Source organism: Sciurus vulgaris (assembly GCF_902686455.1).
Source record: "Sciurus vulgaris genome assembly, chromosome: 7".
In the NCBI taxonomy this organism is placed as follows: Eukaryota; Metazoa; Chordata; class Mammalia; order Rodentia; family Sciuridae; genus Sciurus; species Sciurus vulgaris.
The window spans coordinates 129,854,039-129,875,307 of NC_136467.1; the positions used below are offsets into that span (position 1 = coordinate 129,854,039).

The 21,269-nt window shown below is 38.6% G+C and overlaps 1 protein-coding gene across 1 annotated transcript; it reads left to right on the forward strand.

The window, feature by feature from the left end:
• Positions 1 to 2,630: 2,630 nt before the first annotated feature.
• ZSCAN12 (zinc finger and SCAN domain containing 12) lies at positions 2,631 to 13,200 on the forward strand (the record flags this gene model as incomplete). The annotated part of the gene is made up of 5 exons (XM_079147398.1): positions 2,631 to 2,734; positions 2,867 to 3,083; positions 3,961 to 4,437; positions 9,196 to 9,334; positions 11,008 to 13,200. 5 exons carry the CDS (start codon positions 2,631 to 2,633, stop codon positions 12,285 to 12,287), a joined length of 2,217 nt encoding a protein of 738 aa, XP_079003524.1. The 3' UTR covers positions 12,288 to 13,200.
• Between the last annotated feature and the right edge of the window lie 8,069 nt (positions 13,201 to 21,269).

Here is a 21,269-nt window from a genome sequence, read left to right on the forward strand (position 1 = left end):
AGGCTATTGTGAATGGGATAGTGTTCCTAATTTCCCTTTCAGTTGATTCATCATTGGTGTATAGGAACATAATTGATTTATGGGTGTTAATTTTACATCCTGCTACTTTGCTGGAATTATTTATGAGTTCTAGAAGTTTTCTGGAGGAGTTTTTGGATCTTCTAAATACAGAATCATGTTGTGGGCAATTAGGGATAGTTTCAGCTCTTCTTTTCCTATTTCTATCCCTTTAATTTCTTTCTTTTGCCTAATTGCTCTGGCTAGTTTCAAGGACAATGTTGAATAGAAATGGTGAAGGAGGGCATCCCTGTATTGTTTTTAGAGGAAATGCGTTCAATTTTGCTGTGTTTATAATAATGTTGGCCTTGGGTTTGCCATATATAGCTTTTACAATGTTTTGATATGTTCCTGCTATCCCTAGTTTTTCTAGTGTTTTGAACATGAAAGGGTGCTGTGTTTTGTCAAATGCTTTTTCTGCATCTGTTGAAGATAATCATGTGATTCTTATCTTTAAGCCTAGTGATGTGGTGAATTACATTTATTGATTTCAATATGTTGAATCAACCTTGCATTCCTGGGATGTACCCCACTTGATGGTGGTGCACAATCTTTTAAATATATTTTTATATGCAATTTGCCAGTATCTTATTAAGAATCTTTGCATATTTGTTCATCAGGGCTATTGGTCAATGTTTTCTTTCCTTGATGTGTCTTTGTCTGGTTTTGATAGCAGGGTGATACTAGCCTCACAGAATGAGTTTAGAAGTATTTTCTATTTCATGGAATGATTTGAGGAGTATTGGTGTTAGTTCTTCTTTGAAGGTCTTGTAGAACTCAGCTGAGAATCTGCAATTTCAATTGCTTGAAATTGATCTGTTTAAATTTTCCATGTCGTCCTGATTTAATGTGGTAGGTCATATGTCTCTAGAAATTTGTTGATGTCTTCAAGATTTCCTATTTTATTAGAGTATAAATTTTCAAAATAGTTTCTAATTACTGTCTGTATTTCAGTAGTGTCCATTGTGATATTTCCTTTTTCATCACAGATTTTAGTAATTTGAGGGCCTCTTTCTCTGTTAGCTTAAGAATTTATCAATTTTATTTTTCAAAGAACCAACTTTTTGTTTCGATTTTTTTTTCTTTCAATTTAATTTATTTAAAATCTGATTTTAAATATTTACTGTCTTTTACCACTTTTGGTATTGATTTGTTTTTCTTTTTCTCGGGCTTTGAGAAATAATGCTAGGTTATTTATTTGATGACTTTCTATTCTTTTAATGAATGGACTCAATGCAACAATTTTCCTTGAGGGTTGGCCCCTCCACTCTGCTTTGTGGCCATCATAAGGTAAGCGGCTGTGTTCTACCACATACCTCCCACCATGATATTCTGCCTTACCACAGGCCCCAAAACAATGGTTTCAAGCAACTATGAAACCTCTGATATAGTGAGTTAAATTGAATCTTTCCTCCTTTTAACTTGATTATTTTAGGATTTTGTCACAGCAACAGATAGCTAACACATCACTTTTTGTCATGCAAAATAACGTCTGTAGATTTTGGGGATTAGGATATGGACATCTTTGGGAGATTTTTTTGTTGAGCACGGGTAGTATGCTATAAATAATTGTCAATCACTTCATAGCAGTACATTGAGATATTTCTTATTATTTTATAGCTGTCTAGTATTCTACTGGGTAGCTATATCGTAGTTTATTCAATTAGTCCCCTTATAATGAATATTGGTTTGTTTCAATTTTTTTAGCTTTAATTCCTCAATAAATAATCTTTCGTACTTCATATTTTGGTCAAATGTGTCTTTGAGATGGATTTCTAGAAGTGTCACTGCAGAAACAAAGGGTATGTAGATATATGTGAATTTGCTATATAGTATTACTTTCCTAGAATAGGGTCTGTGCCATTTTGCATTTCCATCAGGAATGTATGGGAGTTCCTCGTTCTTTAAAAACAGAGTATGTTGTCAAACTTCTAGGTCACTGCTAGTGTACCTGATAAATGTATCCGGGTTTGTGTTGTTTTTTGTTTTGTACTGGAGGTTGTACCCAGGGATGCTTTACCATGAGCTACAATCCCCCCCACACACCCCTTTTTTGACACAGGTCTCACCGTGTTGCTGAGGCAGGCTTCAAACTTCAAACTTGAGATCTTCCTGCCTCAGTCTTCAGAGTCGCGGGGATTACAGGCGTGACCACCGCGCCCAGCTATTGTTAGTTTTATATTGTGCTAATATAGCAAGTAATTTTTTTGACATAGTTACTTAATGGAACTGTTTTTCAGATGTGTCAGCACATAAAAGGGCACTTCGAGGGACTCGCTGACGTTGAAAAACTCAGCAGAAACCAGCAAGTTGGCCCAAGTCTGTGTACAAGTCCCTTCACCACCGTGAAGCATTCAGTCAAAAAGGACGTCAGAACATCTCTCGAGGCACCTGGAGCCTGAGTACGCAGAAACCCAAGTTAACCTGAGAGAGAATGAGAGAAGACATGCCCATCATCAGAACGGTTCCGCAGGGAGGATCAGCACTGGGTAGGGTAGGTGGGACAACTGTGCGGTAAAGACTTTTCCCCACGCTCCTGAGAACCCGCCGCCCAGCTCCCGCGCGCGCATGCGATGAAACCATTGAGTCGAAAGCCCCGCCCGCCCCTTCCTAGAGCTGCCACGGAAGTGCGCCCCGCGCGGGCAGGGCCGCCGGCCGTCCCTAGCAGCGGCCTTTTGTAGGTTGCCCTTGGTGGGTTCCGGGTCTCGGAGCGTGTGGACTACTTACCTCTTCGCTCCTGTGGAAGAAGCCCTCTGCTCGCTTCCTGGGGCCGGGGGTGAGCAAACGTGTGCCCTCGATGTGACTGGAGGGGTGGAGTGTGCGAGCGTGTGTGTTTGGGGCGGGGGGATTATTGCGTTTACGCAGCGTGGGCGGCTCAAGCCCGGCCCAAGCTGGTGGGGGTCGGTGCGAACCTCATCTGCCCAGGCGGCCCCGCGGGAAGCTCCCTCTGCTTCGGGGCTGACATCCTCTGCCACTCGGACCGTAGATCTGAGCCGGTGGTGAAGGAGCTGTTCCCGGCCTCTCCGGTGAGCCGGGCTGTACATCTCATGCCTTCGGGGTTTGTATTAAGGCCTGGGCAGTATATCCTCGGGTTCGGCACTTAGAGACATTTCTGGACACTCTTGGGTCACAGAGCTGGTCCGTGGTGTAGAACACTTTTCTGGGTTTACCGTTCTTTAGAATACAGAAAGCGAGGGTTGAAGAAAGCTTAAAAGAGCTTTCTTAAGAAAGCTTAAAATCTTTCCAGCCTTTTCACCTAATAAATGAAGAATGAAGTGCAGAGTAAGTCCGGTAAGAAATAAAATCTTGCGAATGTGCTGCTTTTATGATTTCACGGATTCCATCAGACATCGGACACTTAAAAATCCTATAAAAGCAAGTAATCAAGTCGGGCGTGGTGGCATATACCTGTAATTCCAGCGACTTGGAAGCTAAGGCAGGAGGAAGGATCCCAAGTCTGTGATCTATTTGGGTAATTTAACCAGACACTGTCTCAGAAAAGGTGGTGGGGGAGGCCTGCGGTTTGTAGCTCAGTGGTAAAGCGACCCTGGGTTCAATCCCTGCAGCAGCTAAATAAATAAATAAAGCAATTAATCAAGGATATCCTGTTTAAAAAAAAATCTGCTTTTTCTAAATGTTAGTTTAATTCCATGTATTGTCCTTTTCAAAAATGTTTCCTCTTACTCCTTTCCTTAAACAACTTGTCCTGAAGCAACTCGTCAAATTTCCCTTAGTCTTTCATTTTAGTTTATTCCTAAGAATTTTCTATCAAATCACGTGTTATTTCCCTGAGTGTAAGTAAATTAACCTAGAAGTAGATTTTCATAAATCATTCTTAAATTTTTAGGATTTGCAGTTTTCATGTGGTGTAAGTTGTGTGAATAATGATGGCTTATTCTTCAGGTCCACTCAGGAAGAACCTTTCCAGGAGAGATCTTACTGATAGGTGTTTGCACAGCTATGATGTCATCTACTTGGAATATCCAGGCCCACAAGGACCAGGATGAACTTCTGGAAGTAAAGATAGAGGATGAGGAGGAGGAAGAGAATAAATATACCCCAAAACAGGATGGGAGCCTTCAAAAGAACAACACTCATAGCAGAGAGGTCTTTCGACAATACTTCAGGCAGTTATGCTACCAGGAAACATCTGGACCGCGGGAAGCTTTAAGCCGACTCCGAGAGCTTTGCCATCAGTGGCTGAGGCCAGAGACCCACACCAAAGAACAGATCCTAGAGTTGCTGGTGCTGGAACAGTTCCTGACCATCCTACCTGAGGAACTTCAAGCCTGGGTACAGGAGCAGCATCCAGAGAGTGGAGAGGAGGCAGTGACTGTTTTGGAAGATTTTGAGAAAGAGCTAGATGAGCCAGGATGTCAGGTAAGAAAAAAGATGTGATTTCTGTTTGAGAAAAGATAAATTGTGCTGGTTTCAGGTTGTAAGCCCAGCTACTTGGGAGGCTAAGGCAGGAGGATGGCAAGTACAAGCTAAACTGGATAGCATTAGCAAGACACTGTTTCAAAATAAAAAATTAAAAATTCTGGGAATGTAACTCATGTGGATGTAACTCATGCACCTCTGGGTTCATTCCCAGTACAAAAAGGAAAAGATGTGTATCTCTAGGCCAAAGTAAAGTTTGACATTGTTTTACAAAGCATCTTGACACTTTCATGCATCAGAAAGGAATATGAGTTTCATGGAAAATTGGTTAATGTTGTCTTAGCTTATTTATACCTTTTCTGCAGAGCATTTGTGTATTTCTGTGTTCTGTATTAAATGACAAAATTCCGTTTGATGAACATACTGCTCAACTTAGAAATAAGACTTTTAGAACAGAGAGTATTAGAGAGTATAGGGAGAAGTTGTTAAGGAGACGATGACAGTAAGGTAGAAAGCAGCCTCTTGAAAGAGGTGTTCTGTGCAAAATAAATAAGAAGTATGGTTTAAGCACAATATATGCATGTGTGGAAATATAGTGAACCCATTTATTTGTACAGTTAATATGATTGAATAATTTAAAAAACAAAACATAAAATGATAAAGAAAATGTCATATGGTTTTATAAATATAGTCACTGTCCTGATTCTCTATTATAAGATGAAAAGATAGAGAAATAAAAATCACCATCCCTGAGAAATGAGATATAGGAGCAGAATGGAAAATTAGGAGAGAGGGTAGGGTGAGGGATCCATGTTTCTTTGGGTAGTAGAAAGGCCAATTAGGTTGGAAAAGAGAATTGTGAGTAAAAGAGTTGAGGTAGTCAAGGATCTTGAATCAACCTCTGGATTTAAGATTTTCTTCTGTAGGACAGAGGCTCTGCACTTTTTCTCCTTGAGTCTAAGTGAGCTTTATTAACTATTAAAAAAAAAAAAAAGATGTAAAAGAGAATCAGATGATTTAGGACCTATTTGTTTTGTTTTATTTTTTGTGGTGCTGAGGATTTAATCCAGGTGTGCTCTGCCACTGAGCTACTATACCCCTAGACCTTTTTTAAAAGTTTTATTTTGAGACAAGTGCTCACTAAGTTGTTGAGCCTGGCCTTGAACTTGCAGTCCTCCTGCCTCAGCCTTCAGAGTGGTTTTTGTTTTCTTTTAATGGTAATATAAGACTGTGGTTCTCAACCAGTGGTAGTTTTATGCTCTGGAGGGTATTTGGCAATGTTTTGGGAAATTGTTGGTTGTCATAGCTTGCCACTAAGTTCCTGAGGCTGTCCTTAAACTTGCCATCCTCTTGCCTCTGCCTCCAAAGTAACTGGCCTTATAGGTGGTTGGCACACAATAGGGGATGATGTGGAGCATCTTAACACACAGGAGAACCTCAGACAATAGTGAATTATCGGACCCACATGTCAATAGAGCAAAGGTTATGAAACCTTAAACTAAAGAGTATGAGATAGATAACAAAACAAGTGTAACTTAGCATTAGAGTACAAAGTAGAAAAGAAAGGAACATGTGGCAGAAAGATGAATTTGAAATAAGGTCATGAAAGCGTGAATAGAAAGGATGAAGCATGTCTTATGTAAGAATTTAGTGAAAATGATGGCATATAAGATTTATAAAGAAGGAAGAACCAATGGACAACTTATTACTTAGCCTGTTTTAAGCTCAGCAACTAAGAATTTGAAGTTTGAAAGAGTGATGTGATGAAGATACTCTTAACAGAGTTGAAAGACTAAAAGGGATCATTTAGCAGGTATTTACTGAATATCTTTTGTAGTAGGCATTGTTTTAGACATTGGGAATATAGCAGTGAACAAAGCACAGAAGATTGCTGCTCTCATAAATTCTAGTATACAGAGAGGAAACATAATAAACAAAAAAATCAACCAAAATGTTAGGTGGTGATAAATTCTTTTAAAAACAACAAAAATAAAGCACAGGAAAGGAATAGTGTGGGAAATGAGGATTGTGCTATTTTCAATACACAGGAAAGATTTTCAGGTAAATGCACATTTTACAGCAGATATTTAAAGCATTTAGGCAGAGGAAATAGCACATGAATGTACATGGATAGGTTGTTTTTTTTTTTTTTTGGATTACTGGGGATTGATCCAGTATACTTTAACACTGAGCTAAGTCCTCAGTATTTATTTTTTTATTTTGAGGCAGGGTCTTGCTAAGTTTCTGAGGTTGGCCTTGAACTTGTGATCCTCCTGTTTCAGCCTCCTGAGTTGCAGGGATAACAGGCGTGCACCACCACACCTGGCTACATGGATAAATCTTCAGGTATGCTTGTCATGGCAGAGATATGCTTGCTAAGGGGTAGGTGAAAAAAATAGTTACAAGGAAATTATATTATGTAGTGACTTGTAGACCATTATAAAGACTGGATTTTATTCAGAGTTGGCATGTCATTAGAGGGTTTTGAACAGAAGAGAGAGATACAATTTGACTTAAATTTTAAAATAATCACTGACTACTATATTGAGAGAGTTCTGCAGTGGAACTGAGGATGGGGTTGGGGAGGTATACAGGTGAAAGGTAGAATTACAGAAACCATTTTAGGAGGATAAAGGTACAGCAATAACCCAGGCAAGAGATATTGGTGAATATGGAGTAGGATAGTAGCAGTGGAAGTGATAAGATGTAATTGGATTCTAGATATATTTTAAAAGATAGAACTTGACAGAATTTGTTTTACTATAGCATTTGGAATGTAAGAGTAAGTTAAGGATTATGTCAGAGATATTGTTGTTTATCTGAAAAGGAAGATTCAGAGATGGACAGAGTTCATGAAGGCTGGGAAGAGAAGTAGATTTGAAGTTAAATAACCAAATCAGGAGTTAGTTTTTGGACATGTTAATTTTGAGATTCGTATTAAAATTCAAGTGGAAAAGTTGAGGATGCAATTGACTATAACAAGTTAAAATTCAGTGCGGGGATCTGTGCTAGAAATACAATCGAAACTTCTCAAAATGTGGGTGATTTTTAAAGACATGAGGTAGAGCCAGGACTGTTGGTGCATACTGTAATCCTAATGACTTGGAAGACTGACACAGTAGGATCATAGGTTCAACCAGCTTCAGCAACTTAGTGAGACCCTGTCTCAAAGTAGAAAATGAAAAAGGGATAGGGATGTAGCTCAGTGGTAGAGCACTTCTGGGTTCAATCCTTAGTACTACAAAAAGCAAGCCAACAAATAAAAAACTCTGAAAGCATGCCTGGGGCAGCTTATGAAGACCTAGCCAGAGACCCAGGGATAGAAGGCAGAGCTCACCATATTGGCCTTCCCCCACTTCCCTTTCTCAAAATTTGAAGTATCAAAATATCTTTTTCTGTACATCCGAAATAGCATTCTGCTAATTCTGCTCCTATTCTGAAGAGAAGTTACAAATTGAAACTGGGACAGGGAAATAGAAGCAGTATAGGTGATTTCATTTTCATGTAATTTAAGCACTGAAAGGAATGGGGGAGCAAATTGATGGGCTATGGTATGCTAAAATCCTGTGCTAAGTGCTTTATATACATGGTGGTGTATAGTCTCAGAGAAAGTAAGTAACTAGGCCAAGGCCACAGAGCTAATAAACTAAGAAACAGAGTACTGATCCCAAATCCCTGCTTTTTTACAGTACCATGCTAAGGAAAACTTTTTGTTGTTGTTGTTGTTGTTGTTGTTGTTTTTTAAATTCAAGAGGGAAATGGGAGCCACAGAGTGGCTGAGGAAACAGAAGTTAGAAGGAAGCAGAAAGGGCAAAAGTAGAGATGTGAGTGTTGAAAACAGAAGATACTTTTCTCTGAGAACAGAATGAAAAGTATGAAGGGTAGAGATAAACATGTAACGAATAGTGCTGGGGTTTAACTCAGTGGTAGAATGCCTGCCTAGCATGCACAAGGCCCTGGGGATTAACCCCCAGCACTAGAGTGGTGGTAGTAGTGTAACAGATGTGAAAGATGATTTTGAGATAATTGCAATCTTGAATAAATGAAAAATAAGTTCATCTTCCTTGAGTGAAAAGGAAAGGAATCTCAAAAGGACAAATACTACTGAGAATAGCTTTTATAATTAATATGAAAGAGATTTCTTTATTTTCTTTCCTTTCCTACCCTTTTTCTTTCTTTTATCCGTTCTTTTCTCTTCTCCTCCTTTTTCTTCCTCTCACTTTCCTTCCTTCTTTTCTTTTTTCTTTTTTTGCAAGGGTTTTGCTATGTTGTCCAGTCTGGCCTCAAGTGATCTTCCTACCTCAGCTTTTTAGGTAGTTGGAAATACTGGCCCCTACTGCTGTACATGGCACTGCCTTTCTTCTTTATCATTTCTCCACATTACTCCCTTTTCCCCCTTTCTTTTATGTCTCATTTTCTCCTCAGTTCTTTTTCTCTCTGCTGCCTCTTTCTTCTCTCCTTTGTTTGTTTGTTTTCTTTTTCTCCCTTCTCCTTTGAGCACAAGAAAAAGCAGTAAAAGTGGCACAACCAACAATCTTTAGCAATTAGTAATAGGGGAAATTACTTCTAACCTGGAAAGGAAGGTTCTGAAGAGGAAGTGACATTTACATTGGCATTGAAGAATGGGTATGATTATGGCAGGCTGGTAACTGGGAAGAAGGTCATTTTATTTCAGTTTTCAGTAAACTAGGTGCCACTGAATAGTATGAATAGTATGCTCTTTTATTTTCTGCACCTATCTATATCTCATTTCCTCAGCTTGCAGTCCAGCATGAAGATAAAGAAACATTCTTGCAGGAGGTTATACCTCTAGGAACAGAACAAGAACCCAATATGTCCCTCCAGTCTATGAAAGCCCAGTGTGACTCTCCAGAACTTGAAGCTCAAGAAGAGCAAGGTAATAAAGGAAGACCCATTTTGAGAGGAAAGAGAAGACAGGGCTAAAACAGGACATTGGGGCTCTTTTGTATTTAATATTGTTTCTGATCAGAAAATCCCTCCAAGTATGTGATGCTCATGAATAGACTCTCAGACATCCAGGTTTCTCATTCAATTCTCTTCTAAATTCTAACTGTATTTTATTTGAAGTCACTTAACTTAGACTTTCTGATAGTTCTCTTTCTTTATATTGACTCCTCTGCTCTTTCTAACCTTTGTTCTACTAAACAATACCACTATCTTCCACTTGGACTATATCCTTCCTTCTTTAGTAGATATGCCTTTGCTGCATGATGTCTACAACTAATTCTCAGATGGTTCAAGAAAAAAATGTGTACTTATTAAAAGAAGGAATAATAAAGCAAATGTGACAAAATGGTAAAGGTTGGTAAATGGATGAAAAATTCTCTACCACCTTTATCTCTTCTTTCTCTGTATTTTTTCTTTTTCACTTAATTTTTTTAAGTTGGTAAAAATTCACATAGCTTAAAAACAAAGATTTAAAAACATATTCAGTGCTATCAGTTTCCGTAGCCATCTAGTCTCCTCTCCCAACTCTGAAATAAGCTGTCACTGTTACTAGTTTCTTGTGTGTCCTTCTAGAAAGTTTTTATTATATATTTTTCATATTGAAACAAATATTTTTCCTCTCTTTATTACTCAGATGGTAGACTCTTGCATTTAAGTTTTTTTTATTATAAGGAAAAAACACACAATTAAATTAGCCAGTCCCCCACTGATGATATATTTGTCTGGTGTTTCACTATAACAAATAGTATTGCAGTGAATATGTATATATATGTAGCATAAATTTCTATTATATGGAACCACTATGTCAAAAATTTTAACTGTAACCAAGTGCTTTGGCACACCTGTAATCCCAGCAACTTGGGAGGCTGAGGCAGGAGGATCTCAGCCAGCCTCAGCAAAAGCAAGGTGCTAAGCAACTCAGTGAGACACTGTCTCTAAATAAAATACAAAATGGGACTGGGGATATGTGACTCAGCAGTCAAATACCCCTGAGTTCAATCCCTAGTACCCCCCTCTCCCGCCAAAAAAAAAAAAAAAAATTGTAACTATTGTAATTTTGATGGACATTATGAAATTACCCTCCTGAAAGGTTTATATCAACTTATGTTCCTGAGGATATGTGTTATCCACTTTGTGAGCACAGTATTATACCAAACTGATTAGATAAATCTGATAGGTGAAAAATTACATCTCAATATTAAATTTGCTTTTTCTTGATGATGAACTAGAGCATCTTTTCCTGTATTTATGAGTCACTGTATTTTCTTTCTTGGAAACCATCAGTTTTTCCTTTGCCTTGTTTTCTAATGGATTATTGATTTTTCCATAACAATTTGTGGAGTGCTTTGTATATTCAGCCCATTCTATGTTCTTTGTGTGTGTGTGGTACTAGTAATTGAACTCAGGGCCTTATGAATGCTAGGCAAGTGTGCTCCATCAGTGATCTATATCCCCAGCCACCTTTCTGTATTCTAATGCCATTTTATAGTCATGCACAAACTTTAGGTTCTCATTTGCTTTTCATATTCATAATTTGATGTTGTTTAATGAAATTACTGTTTACTGTCACTGGAAATTATGTAATTTATTATCCTTTTATAGTTTCAGATGTTAAGACTGAAAATGAGTACAGGAATTTAACTCCAAAACAAGAGGTTTCTGAAGGAATGGAACCATGTGGGAATGTGTCTAGCAGATTTGAAAATGATACAAACCATTCTGCTTGGTGTGGAGAAACTCATGAACCAGAGGAGCCTTCTGGATGCTCCAGGGAAGATAAACAACCTATATGTAATGAAAATGGAGTGAGTCTGACTGAGAACTCAGACCATACTGAAAAGATAACCTGTCCAGGAGAAAAATCTTATGAATGTGATGACTGTGGAAAAACTTTTAATCAGCAATCACGCCTCATAGAACATAAGAGGATTCATACTGGTGACAGGCCCTACAAATGTGAAGAATGTGGAAAAACTTTCCGTGGGAGAACTGTGCTTATTCGACACAAAATAATACACACTGGAGAGAAACCATACAAGTGTAATGAGTGTGGCAGAGCCTTTGGACGGTGGTCAGCTCTTAATCAACATCAGAGACTTCACTCTGGAGAAAAGCACTACCACTGTAATGAATGTGGCAAAGCTTTTAGCCAGAAAGCAGGCCTCTTTCACCATCTCAAGAGTCACACGAGAGACAAACCTTATCAGTGTCCTCAGTGTAATAAAAGTTTTAGTCGACGTTCCATACTCATTCAGCATCAAGGAGTTCACACTGGTGCAAAGCCCTATGAGTGCAGTGAGTGTGGAAAAGCTTTTGTTTATAACTCATCCCTTGTTTCTCATCAGGAGATACACCACAAAGAAAAATGCTATCAGTGCAAGGAATGTGGAAAATCCTTCAGTCAGAGTGGTCTTATTCAACATCAGAGAATCCATACTGGGGAGAAGCCATACAAGTGTGATGTATGTGAAAAAGCCTTCATTCAAAGGACAAGTCTTATAGAGCATCAGCGAATTCACACTGGAGAGAGACCTTATAAATGTGATAAGTGTGGGAAGGCTTTTACTCAAAGATCAGTGCTCACAGAACATCAGAGAATTCACACTGGAGAGAGGCCCTACAAGTGTGATGAGTGTGGGAATGCCTTCCGAGGAATCACCAGCCTCATTCAGCATCAGAGAATCCACACTGGGGAGAAACCCTACCAATGTGATGAGTGTGGCAAAGCCTTCAGACAGAGGTCAGACCTTAGTAAACACCAGAGAATCCATAATAGAGCTGGTCCCTATAAATGTAAAGAGTGTGGGGAGTCATTCAGTCAGAACTCGGCTCTTACACAACATCAGACTATCCACAAAGGAGGAAAATCTGTTTCTGTGTGATGACTGCAGGGAAGCTATCTCACAAAATGCAGGCTGGTGAGAAATACTAGCTTTGTACAATGATTTGGGGCAAAACTTAAATCACTGTTGGTATAAGAAAACCTCAGATAGTTAATGAGAGCCCACTGTGTGCTGCCCTATATATTAGGTACAGTGGAGAACAAGAAGCATAACATTTCTTTTGTCTGAAAGTTTACGACACAGTTTAGGATATGTAAAACCCAGGTATTTAATTAAATAAGACTGCAGAGTCATAGAATTCATGCTCAACATGGTTTAGAGTCAGAGTGGCACTTGGTAGATATTAATTAAGTGCTCTAAATTCTGAAAGACCGATTACTTCTGCCTTGGGCACTCAGGAAAGATTTTATTGAAAATGAGGGCTTAGCGGGCAGATTTGGAAGGCAAAAAGGAGAAAACATTTAGGTAAAACAGATAAAAGCAGAGGTAAGTGTGCTGTGGTTTGGAAGCATCATTGATGAGACTAGCCAACCTAATAGAGAGTTTATTCAAATTGGGAAGTTGATGGCATTGAATTGGAAACAACTTGGGAAAAGACTGGTATGGTAGGGCTGGAATGCCAATAATTTCATCCATTAGCTCTGTGCTTTGACACAGAGCGCTTTTCTCAATTTAATCCATAAGCACCTCTTTAAATCCAAGTTATTCTCCACTTTAAAAATGAGGATGCTCTTCCTTAAAGAGATGGTGACATAGTTACAATATCACACAAAACAAAAGACCAGCAACTTAAGTCAGCTTTCTGACTGCTAGTCCTGTCCATTATTGCTAGTGAGTCCCCAACTTTGATTAACATCAGAATCACTCATGCAGCTTTTTTTAAATGCTTGGGGCTAGGGGTGTCACTGGTAGAGTGCTTGCTTAGCATGACTTAGGCCCTGGGTTTGATCCCTAGAACTGGGGGTGGGGGTGAGGTGGGGGAACCTCATGACTTTTAAGTTTTAAGTGGGCATGGTGACATATACTTATAGTTCTAGTACTAGGGAGGCTGAGGCAGGAAAATCTCTTAAGCTCAGGAATTGGACACCAGTCTGGGCATTATAGCAAGACCTCATCTTAAAAGAATAAATACTATAAAAAATAATAAGTGACTGGGGTTGTGTCTTAGTGGTAGAGCACTTGCCTAGCATGTGTGAGGCTCTGGGTTTGAGCCTCAGCACCACAAAAATAAATAAATAAATAAAGGTGTTGTGTCCATCTACAACTAAAAAATATTTTAAAATAATAAAATATCTGAGTCCTGCTTGCAGTTATTGTACTTCTCTAGGTCTAGAATGGGAGTTATAAATCTTCATTTTATAGCTTCACAGTCACTTGATGTACTCTAAAATTTGGGAAACTTTGCCTTAAATCAAAACTACCTTCATGGTTGCCTATGAAGTGAGAAAACCTGAATATAGTCCTCTAAAGGGTCACTGCGATTTTTAGCATAAGGAAATTCCTACAGGGGACATGTGCCAGCAACTTTTTAGAGTGAATAGGGAATTAGACCATTGTTATCCCCCCAAAAGGTGAAAGGGCATGGAATTTACAGATAGGCATCAAAAGGGATCAAACTAGTTATCCGGAATAATATAATGGAATTATTGATTACTCTTTGGAGCTAAATTGGCAACATGGAGACATGGAAGGCTCTGAGAGCCAAATGGAAGACATGGAATGTTAGGTGTAGAAATGGAGTGTTACATTGAGTAATGCAGTGAGCAGAGAATGCCTTGTGATAATCAAGAATACTTTTGGAGTGGGTGGTTATCGGGGATTGAACTTGACCACTGAGCCATATCCCCAGGCCTATTTTGTGTTTTATTTAGAGACAGGGTCTCACTGAGTTGCTTAGCACCTTGCTTTTGCTGAGGCTGGCTTTGATCCTCCTGTCTCAGCCTCCCAAGCCACTGGGAGTACAGGTATGCCCCACCAGGCCTGGCTAAGAATGTATCTTTATGGATATAAAATAGATGTGATGTGACAATGACAGGATCAAGGAAATCAAGGACCTTTGAAGCATCTTATCCATGTAGATTATGATATCATCAACAATAACAGGAGGCAGGAAAGAAGAAAAGAATGTGAAATGAAACAGGTCCAACGTAGAAGTAGTGGCAGTTAATGTACCACAACAACCAGATAGAAATTACTGGTGTAAAATTTAAATGACAAATCATGAAAGCAGTGGTTTACAATAAGGATAAAATCGACTTTCTTTTACAGTTGATTTGAAGTAGGCAAAAGATTGGATGTTAAAGGTGGAAAGCTCCTGGAGATGTCAGGAAAGCCAGATTTTCAAAGCAATGAAAAGTGAAGTAAGTTAAAAATGGGCTGTGAATGACACACAGTGACCTAGCAATTAGTGGTATTGAAAAAGGAAGAAAGATGCTCCCCCCAAAATAATTGTATGAAGAAGTTTCTGGAATTTGAAATATGAGATAAAGCTAATGAAGGAGAATGGGTTTGAGCAGTACTCTGAACAGAGAAGTCCCAACTGTGTTGAGGTCAAGTAGAGAATACTAGGATGCAAGAAAGTTCTGCACTCCTGTTCCCAGTTTAGAAGTTGCCTCTTTTATTAATATCAGTAGGTTATTGACTTGTAGAGTTGTTATAGGCAAAACAAAGCTATCATTATTGGCTATCTTCTGGAATTGAGAAAAGGATTTATTCACAATAATGCATAACATCTATGAACTGCTTATGGCTTTACTTTAACATTAATATGAAGGAATTAAAGTTGCTCAAGGTAATACAGTAAATGATGGGACCAAGATTTGAATTTAAGCAACCCTGTTCCAGAGCCCACAATCCCTCCCCCCATAATGGAGATTAAAAACAGAGGTGCTTTAGTACTAAATTACATCCCAGTCCTTTATATATTAAATTTCGAGACAGGGTCTTGCTAATTTGCTCAGGGTCTTGCTAAGTTGCTGAGGCTGACCTTGAATTTGTGATCCCTCCTGCTTCAGCCTCCTGAATCATGGGATTACAGGCCTGCACCCAGCTGGAGCCCACACTTTTAACCTCTATGATGCACTTCTATTTTTTTCAGTTGAACAGACCACCTACTGCTATGGTATTCAGTTTCTTGAGTAATTGACTGTAGAAACTTTTCAACACCTATCATTATTCTGCAAAATACTTGGAAACCCCGAAGTCTGGAATACAAACACTTCAGGTCATAATGTCATGACTTTCTCTGCACACAAATCTTAGATGAAATTTGGGCATTGTAAACATCAACTTTAGTTTTGGATCAGCCTCCTCAGAACCATAATTCATTTCCTGCATTTTTCTCACAGAATAAGGGATATTTGGTTGTCTTCTTTAAGACAAATCATGAAGATTTAGGTGTGTTAATAATCTGTTAGTGGGTTTATCTTTAAGGGTTTTTAAAAATGATTTGATATTGAAAGCTCTAGCACTTCATGGATTTAGAAATAAAAGACAATTGTCTTTTGTTTGCTTAAGATCTGCTTCTCTTAGTTTCAAATGGTGCCCCTCCTGACTTCACAAGACCATAATTTATTTGAGTAACAAGTGCCTGTTCATCCTAGGGCAAATCATTTGATAGCCTTTAGTTGAATCTCTTCCCAACTTTCATCCTATCTCACAAAAAAGTCCCTTTCACAGCCCTTTCAACGTCATTTTGTTAGGATTTCTCGTTAGGATTTTTTGTTAGGATCTTTGGTAGGATCCTCTCTCCTTCCAAATGTTTCTGGGTATAATTGGTAAGGAGTCCTTGTAATTTTTTGTACATATGTAGTATTTCTGCATGTCTTATATTTATGTATATGTATGATTATATCATATAGCTTTGTATAGATATAATTTGATTTTATGTACATAATTTGATTATTATGAAGCAAACCATGATAAGTGTTTTAAACCCAGTTGGTTATCTCCTAGCTCACATTGTAAGATGGTTATTAAGAGCCTGCAGTTTTTCTTTGATTTGGTTGACTCTTGTCATACATATTACAAAAGACTTTTTGAAGCCCATCAGTCAAGGCTCCCAGAACTTTCACGCATCCATTGCAGTTCCTTATCTCTAGGAAACGTCTGTTTGCTCTTGCCAATTATCTTCCTGAGGCCAAAGGGCCTGCCCCTGGGTATCCCCAAGGGGGACTCCTAGGTAGAGGACATTTGTAACTTCTGAATTAAAGTTCAATCTTCATTATTTTAAAGCTTGGCATGCATACCTTACTTTTTTTTTTTTTTTTTTTTTTATCTAGTGCCTTTGTTCTGCCTACTTCAACGACTGATTTAGAAGCAGAGGTGATGCCGTTTAGAGACTCCACACCTTCTTTTAGCCAGTTTTCCTACATGTTCCTGAAGCAGAGTTCAAGAGCATGAGTTCTAGGGATATTGCCAGAATTTGATTTTCAGCAGTGGCTTTGGGCAAGCAGTTTAACCTCTTGTGCCTCTCAGTTACCTCAGAGATGAAAGGGTGATAATAAAAGTATCTGCCTAATTGGATAATTGTGCAGATTTAATGAGTTAAATAGAAGGTGCTCAAGAACACATTATATCCATTATAACTTTGCTGTTTAATTACTGTGATCTCTTTCGAATGTGCTGGCTGTAGATGCCCCATGCCCATATCAAAAGTGACGTGTAACCATGCTTCAAGTTTCCCAAGACTTTCGCATTATCCTCCTATCCCTGGGAGAAAAGCCGCCACCCACTTTGGTTTTACTCTCTTGCCTTGTGAACTGCTAGCAGAACAGCAGGGAACAAAATAGCTCCAAAGCCAGAATACAGAGACTTATTTGTTTTTTATCTCCGCCTGGTTAGTTATCAGAGATCGCTAGTAGCCTGTGGTTCCCGCCATTCAATTTTGGATTCTTGCTACATTTTCTAGTGGGAAAACCCAACCTCGGCGGGGCTGCATTACAGAGGCCCCTGGGGTTATGTGACTGCGCAGCGAAACCCACGCTACTCAGCTAGAGCTGAGTAAGGCCGGGTAACCACAGAGAGGAGAAAACCTCCAGAATCCTAGAGAAGCCAGAATACTGAAGCGGTTTACTACAGCAGCCGGACCTAGAACGACTGTCCCCTTCAGTCATCTAGTGAACCGTTGGGGACAATGGTGTTCTTAGGTTCGTGGATGTGGTATTCAAACTCGGTGTCCTATCCAGCCTTTCAAGTACCACCTGATGATTGAGAGCTGCTAGGGAGGGTTAAGTTTGGCTTCCAAGTTTTGAGGTCTTAGGATATGGGGACTGTTGAGAAAAAGGAATGCCTGTCTTCTTGTTTCCTACAAGGAAAGGAGGGGCCATTGGAGGGAAATTATGTGATTCATGACTCTTCCAACAGTAGACCAGTTGATGGTTGTGGGACTTCAAGCAAATTAATCTGCCCGGGTGTGTGCTATTCATCTGTTAATACTTAAATGACTAAATTAGTAGTACACTTTGTTTTGCAGTGCTGGCCTAGCAAACCCAAAGGCCTCGTGTCTGCTATAGGCAAGTGCTGTACTACTGTCCTACATCCCCAGCTCTCACAGCATACTTTAAATAAATAAACTTGCTGTTAAAATCTTTTTTCTGATGTTCTTTACCATTTTTATGAGATTCTCCTTACTCAGGGAGAAGGGTCCTGGTCTTTGTCTCAAGCCTCATTAACATATACATCTAAGAAGTAAAAGATCGGGGCTGGAGCTGTAGCTCAGTGGCACGAGGGCTTGCCTGGCATGTGTTGAGGCACAGGGTTCGATCCTTAGCACCATATAAAAATGAATAAAATAAAGGCATTCTGTCTGTCTACAAGTACAAGAAATTTTTGTACTTGTAAAAAGCTGATGGAGTCTAGCTAATAATTTGCAAAGCCACTCCCAAATACTCTCTCTTTATTTAACTTTTGACTCAAAGTTCCATCCAAAGTGCATTGACCAGGTGAGTGAGTTATTGGATAAAAGCTAAACAAAATTTAGAGTACCTTTTTTTTTTTTTAAAAGATATTTTTAGTTGTAGATGGCCATGGTATCTTTATTTTTTTTAATGTGGTGCTAAGAATTGAACATCAGTGCCTCATATGTGCTAGACTAGCTCTCTACCACTGAGCCACAACTCCAGCCCTAGAGTGCCTTTTAACTTTTTTTTTTTTTTTTTTTTTAATGTCTCAGGAAGAAGAGTAGCTATAAGGAAATACTTCTGAAAAATCAGTGTGAACCTCAAGCTGGAGTGAATCTTCTCCTCAGCTCTCTCATTCCAGAATGGCAATCCTCTTGCAGGAAAGATCTCTAATAATGACTGATGATAGAGGAAAAGGACTACTCAGGACCAAGAAGCAGGTTGGCAAATAAGTCACAAATTTTTCTTCAAACTTTAAGTTGCTAATACCAGAAGATAAATATCTGGACCTCACAGGGCAGTCAGAAGATGCAGAGAAAGTACATACCAATGAACAGGTGCTGGAACAAGTTCTGACCACTGCCTGGGGAACTGCAGATCTAGGTAATAAAATGTCCAGAATATGGAGAGAAAGCATCAGTTATGCTGGAAAAAGTGAAGAAATACCTTGAATGAAGGACAAGCCACAGGTGGGAAGGGTTGGGAGGATCATTTATGGCTTTACTAGTGAAAGGTTTTGGGAATAGCACGGAAAACAACAAAACTGAACTTTGGCCGGGCACGGTGACATACGCCTGTAATCCAAGCGGCTCAGGAGGCTGAGGCAGGAGGATTGTGAGTTCAAAGCCAGCCTCAGCAAAAGTGAGATGCTAATAAGCAGTTCAGTGAGACCCTGTCTCTAAATAAAATACAAAATAGGACTAGGGATGTGTCTCAGTGGTTGAATGCCCCTGAGTTCAGTCCCTGGTATTCCCCTCCCAAAAAAAAAAAAAAAAAAAAAAAACCACCAGAAAAACCCCTGAACTTTGGGATTTTACCAGCATCCCCTCATGCGTTTTAATTCCCCCTGGATTCATGGAACCTTCTTTTTCTTTTTTTTTTTAATTAAAAAAAATTTTTGGAGCCTTCTTTTTTTAATGGGTTTTTGTTTAGTGTTCTTACATAAGAGTTAGCTTCAGAAAAACAAAAAAAAACTTTAAAAAAGTTTTCCTAGACCAGCTTCAGCCAATAAGTCCCAGGCTTTAGAAAAATATATGTTTTGGCAGAGAAAGTACCTTGGAATCAAAGGTTTTATGTCCAAACTAAGAACCTGTGTTAGTTTAACTCTCAGCTTTATTGCCTTTTAATATAGGAAATGGATGAGAAAGGATCTCTGGAGAGAAAGCCAGACAATGGAAGCCTCACAGGGGAAGCTGTTCGAAACTTGTAGTATCCTATTCCTTAAAACTATCTTGCTGGGCATGGTGGTACACACCTCAAGAGGCTGAGGCAGGAGAATTACAAATTTATATAGCCAGCCTCAACAATTTAGGAAGGCCCTAAGCAACATAACAAGATCCTGTCTCAAAATAAAAAAATAAGGCCTGAGGATGTGGCTCAGTGGTTAAGTGCTACTGGGTTCAGTTCCTGGTACCAAAACCAAACAACAACCCAAAAAACTTATCTCACTCAACTTCTTATTATCTTTAAGTAGAAATTCAGTCATATTTGTGAGTTTAAGGAATTGAGGTTTTGTTTGGTTTTTTTTTTTTTTTTTTAACCTATTCAACTTATTTAGTTTTAAACTGTTCATTTTTTCTTGTGTTTTAGGATTGGATATTATCAGGAAAAATTATTTTCCCCCTGTAAATTTTCTGGCATACTTGATTTCCCCATGTCACATTAGTAGTATTTCAAAACTGGTTTTGGCTTCAAGTTAACTTTTATTTTATTCCAGTGTTTATTGATCCATTTAAATATTTTCTGAGTATTTCATAGGTGTATAGTAGTGGACTAGGTAATGTCAACCAGTAGGTATAAATAGTCCTTTTAGCTATCCTTAGCATATTAAACTTTCTCTTGGTTTCATAATATTCCTCGTTTCTTAGCTCTTGATTCAGAGTGATCAGTTATATTTTTTGATTATACCTTTCTGATTCTTTTTCATATTTTGCGAGAAAAATTTCTTCTAGTCTTTTTCTGCCTGTCTTCTCTTAAACCGATCCTATAACTTCTTGGTCATGTCACAAAATTGAGATGCCAATTCAGAGACTTAGAATAGGCTTTAGGATTAAAGCCTATTCTTAGAATGTACTTTAGGATTTTATTTTTATCACTGTTCCTGATTGTAAGTCTCATTATCTCAGAAAAGACAACCAACATTCGAATTGTCTGTATTTTTTTTAGATGGTGTAACTGAGAATGAAAATAAGGACTTGGCCCCAAGTTTCTGTAGAACGACAGTATCAGTGCAATAAGTAGTAAAATCTTTAGTTATTGGTGAGTCATTACTCAACACTAGGGAGTCCACGGTGGAGAGAATGTCTTTGAGATCAATGAGTTTTAAAAGGCTTTTGTTTATAGTGGGTCCCTCCTTTCCTATCAGGAGGTCCAACACAAGGAAAATAATATTATCAGAATAAGGAATGTGGGAAAGCTTTCAGCCATAATGGCTTTATTTGATATCAAAGAAGCCACATGTATCAATGTGATAACTGTGAGGCAGCCTTTATTCAGCAAGGAAACCTTAGAGAACCTTGTGTGAAGAATGTAAGAAGAACTCCACCCAAAGTCAGAACTGACTTTACCAAGGAGTCTACACAGAGAAGAGATTTTATAAACATGAATATGGAAATGCTTTCTATGGAATCATTCACTTTATTCAACATTGGAGAATTTACACTACAAAGAAACCTTGCCAGTATTGTTGAGTATGGAAGAATCTTCAGACAGAGTTTGGACCTTGGGAAACATCAGTGAATTCATATTAGAGAGACTCTTACAAATGAGAGGATTGTAAAAAGCCTCAACAACAGTTTCCCCAACACCGGAAAGTTAATGTAAATGGGCGCATTATATGGGGAATGGGTAGTCTAAATTATTCATTTTAGCCAGTAAAGTCATTAAATTATGTTTCAGATAA